Source organism: Callorhinus ursinus, unplaced genomic scaffold (assembly GCF_003265705.2).
Source record: "Callorhinus ursinus isolate GAN/ISIS: 27379988/994484 unplaced genomic scaffold, GSC_fseal_2.0 scaffold13, whole genome shotgun sequence".
Lineage (NCBI taxonomy): Eukaryota > Metazoa > Chordata > Mammalia > Carnivora > Otariidae > Callorhinus > Callorhinus ursinus.
In genome coordinates this window covers 15,699,168-15,702,698 of record NW_027397075.1, presented here as the reverse complement: position 1 = coordinate 15,702,698, position 3,531 = coordinate 15,699,168, and the positions used below count along the sequence as shown (strand labels likewise).

At 61.5% G+C, this 3,531-nt stretch overlaps 1 protein-coding gene across 1 annotated transcript in view; it reads right to left on the bottom strand.

The window, feature by feature from the left end:
* Positions 1 to 551: 551 nt before the first annotated feature.
* Positions 552 to 3,531, bottom strand: part of MRPL28 (mitochondrial ribosomal protein L28) — a 3,428-nt gene continuing 448 nt past the window's right edge. Inside the window, exons 2-6 of the mRNA XM_025878108.2 lie at positions 3,070 to 3,367; positions 2,243 to 2,395; positions 1,843 to 1,977; positions 1,665 to 1,751; positions 552 to 1,001 (exon numbers count right to left, since the gene is read on the bottom strand). Coding sequence (XP_025733893.1) covers positions 894 to 1,001; positions 1,665 to 1,751; positions 1,843 to 1,977; positions 2,243 to 2,395; positions 3,070 to 3,357 — 771 coding nt within the window. The 5' untranslated portion in view covers positions 3,358 to 3,367 and the 3' untranslated portion in view covers positions 552 to 893. The remainder of the gene's footprint in view (positions 1,002 to 1,664; positions 1,752 to 1,842; positions 1,978 to 2,242; positions 2,396 to 3,069; positions 3,368 to 3,531) is intronic.

Genomic DNA, 3,531 nt, shown 5'->3' with positions numbered 1-3,531 from the left:
GTCTCCACCTCCACGAACACAGCCCAGATGTCTTCATTTCCACAGCGTCTCTCAGGGGAGCTGGGTGCCCCGGGGTCAGCTGCCAGGACCGGGCCAGGGGAATCACTTCCTGTCCTCCCTGAGTGGTCTGAATGGGTCTCAATGCTTAGTACTCCCAGGAAAGTGCTGGGGAGGAAGGTCAAGGCAGCCCCCAAATCTCAAGAGCAGGAACGGTGTCAGGGCACCTGGGCTAGCCTCCCACTGGGAATCCCATCCCTGCACCTCCCGAGAGCTGGTGGGGGTGCTCACCACCCAGAACGGCATGCCAGCACAGAGCCTTCCTTGGCACTCCCAGGGAGGCCAAGCCTCCCTGCCTCCACTCTGGAGAACCCTCCAGACGGTGGGGATGTGCAACAGGGAGACGATCTGTTGCAAGATGCCTTCAACTACATTGGACTCTCCCAGAGGAAGCCAAGACACTGACACGAACCCCGGTCCCACAGCTCAGCCACATCCCGGGTCTCTGGGACAGGGCACGACGAGGTCAAAGACCACTCAGGAGAGCTCCAGTCTTCCAAGCAAAGCAGCACACACACGGCCCAGTTCAGACTTTACTTGTGCTGCCCCCGAAGTGTGGTGACCCCACTTAAGCTGGGCCTCCACTTCAGGGGGAAGGGGGGGCCACAGAGGCAGCAAGATGGCCCCAGACCTCTGGGGACCCTGGGACGAGACTCCTTGGGGCCTCCACAAAGCCCACCCAACCCTGGGAGCTGCTGAGTCAGTACAGAAGAATGGGTTCATCCGCTACCCACACGTGGCCCTCACCACCACTCCAGGCTCTCGTGTCCACAGTGCCAGGGCGGGGGGGGCGGGGCATGGCTGAGCATGGCTGTCAGGCCTGGGTCACCGTGCAGTCATTTCTTGCTGGCTCTCTTGTGCACCACCATGGGCTCCGACAGTGTCTGCTGCTGCAGCCGCCCAATCAGCTCCTCCACGTAGACCTTGAACAGAGGAGTCGGGTCCTACAGGAGTGAAACAGGGTCAGGATGAGTCGCTCTGGGGAAGGCAGGAATCCAGTTGCTGCTGGCCAAACAGAGGCATCCGGCACGAGACTAGACCCCTCAGGCTTCGCTGCAGCCACCAGCCCAGAGGACAGTGCCCTGTCCACGAGACAGAGGCCACCTTCCCTTGGGGACCCAGGGACCAGGCATCTCTCCCCCACTTCCCTGCCTTGGGGCCCTGTGGTTGCAGATAAACCAAACAGAGAGAACAGGGGCAACGGCTGCTGGTGGGCTCCCTGTTGCAGCAGTGACCACGAGCTCCAGACGCTTCCAGGGTGCAAACACAAAAAGACCTCAGCTCAATACCAGGAAGATCGTAGGGCAGGGGGGTACCACGTGGCCAAAGAAACCAAAAGTGCCACCAAGAGTCTTTCTGTCCATGAACTTATGAAGCCAGCTGGGGGGCGGGGTGGGGTGGGCAGGACAGAGTCAGGACCTCGAGGGCAGGGGGCACGCCGCACGGAACCCAAGGCCGTGGTTGTACCGGGCCAGCTGTGCACAGCAGCAGCTCCTCCCCAAGCTCACCGGGCACAGCGGCCCCCAGTCCAGGCTTCCCCGGAGGCAGTATGCCTCCCCACCCATCCGTCTGCTAGTGCTCAGCAGCTGGCGCTCACATGTGCTCACCTTCTCCTCCAGGAGCCTCTGCTTCTCCACAGCCTCATCTAGTGTCAGGCCGACCCACTCGGCTTCTGCCTCCGGGATGACAAACTCCTGCACCGGAGAGACCAGGCACTGGATGAGCAGACGTACAGCCCGCCAATGGGACCCACAAGGAGCCAGAAGTACAAACCAAAGCCCTCACCTTGTACTTGTCGTAGATGGCTGCCCTCTTCTGGGGGTTGTCTGGGTGCAACCGGGGGTCCTGTCGGGCGAGCCGCAGCAGCATCCCTCGCTTCAGGTCCATCCCGAACTTGGAGCACAGGTCCTCCTTTGGAGTCTGGCAGGAGGCTATGCATGGGGCCAGGTGTTGCTGGTGGGGCCCTGCCCACCCGCCAGCAAACCCCACCACTTCCTCAGCAGCAGGAGGGGCCCGGCCATCACAGGACAAAGGAAGGTCTGAGAGCAGGGAAGGAGGCAGTGATGCTCACTGGGACCCCGTTTATATTTCACTGGTGTCCCTCCACCCCAGACACGGGTGTGCCCCGGTGAGTCTCTGACTCGCTAGGAGACTCCGCTGTGTGCTGGCACAGCCCCCTGCTTGCCTTGAGGATGTAGAAGTCAAACCCGTAGGCCTCGTCAATGAGGTCCAGGGTCCGCTGGGTCACTGTGATGGTGAATTTCGTGTCCAGGATCTCACTGTAGAGCTCACGCTTAAACAGCTGTGGCTTCCACACCTTCTTCACCCTCTTTGAGAGCTAAGGGAGGAACAGAGACCTCATGAGGGCTGTTGCTTCTCCCAACAGAGCCAAATGGGGCTGGGGCATCTTCCTGAGGCTCAGGACGGAGAGCTGGATGGACCAGGCCCCACCTGGGGACCCAGAGATCACCTTCTCCTCAACCCTACCTGGGTTGCTGGTGTGCGTTCCAGACACACCACACATAAAACCATAACTCTGTGGTTCACAGGTCATCACGTTCCAAACCGGGGACCAAGGGGCCGAAGACAAAGGGAGAGGCCCCCCGGGAGGCCCCAAAGACACAAGCCACCCTGCAGAGGGCTCAGCAGCCCCTCCACGTTTCCCACCAGAGACTGCACGGTGTGGAAGGCAGACTGTCCATCTCTCAGCCTTCCTAAGTGCAGTGATGCGGTGGCAGTCATGAGAAGGAGGCAAACTACAGCGTGTCACGCTGACAGGTGACCGAAGACCTGACCTCCCACTACTGCCTCTCGCACACAGATCTCCTCCTCCTCCTCACACTTGATCTGGCTAACCATCCAGTGGCTCTGCACCACCCTGTCTCAGAACACCACCACACTGTAAGCACACACCCCCACCCCACCCCCTGAACCTCCAGAGCACAGCCCAGGGCTCAGGACAGCAAATCCCAGAGGAGTACCCGGAAGGAGTACCCTGCCCTGCTCACATACCTTGTCGTTGTTGATGTATCTATGGCCCAGGATCCAGCCCTCCCCACCCCAGAGCCCCAGCTGGGATTCTGGGGGATAGTAAATGGGAATGGGTACATCCTCCACACGCTCCCGCTGCCCATTCTTCGGGTTGATCTTGAACTTAACCCCGTGAGGCCTGTAGTGCACGGGAGTGGGCGTCCGCACCTCCTCCAGGGAGCGCAGGTAGTGCCGGGGCAAGCGGGAGCAGATACCTTCCCGCAGCCGGAGCTGCTTCCACAGGCCGACGGGGAACTTGTGCAGAGGCATCGTGACGAGCCTGGCGGGAGACAGGGGTGGCGTCGTTACACCACAGCCCGGCCGCACTCCGGCCCCGACTACCCGCGCGGCCCCGACCCCCGACGCCCGCGCTCCGACCCCAGTCCCCTGATTCCCGACCCCGACCCTCTGACTACCGACGCCGACCCCCTGACTCCCGACCCC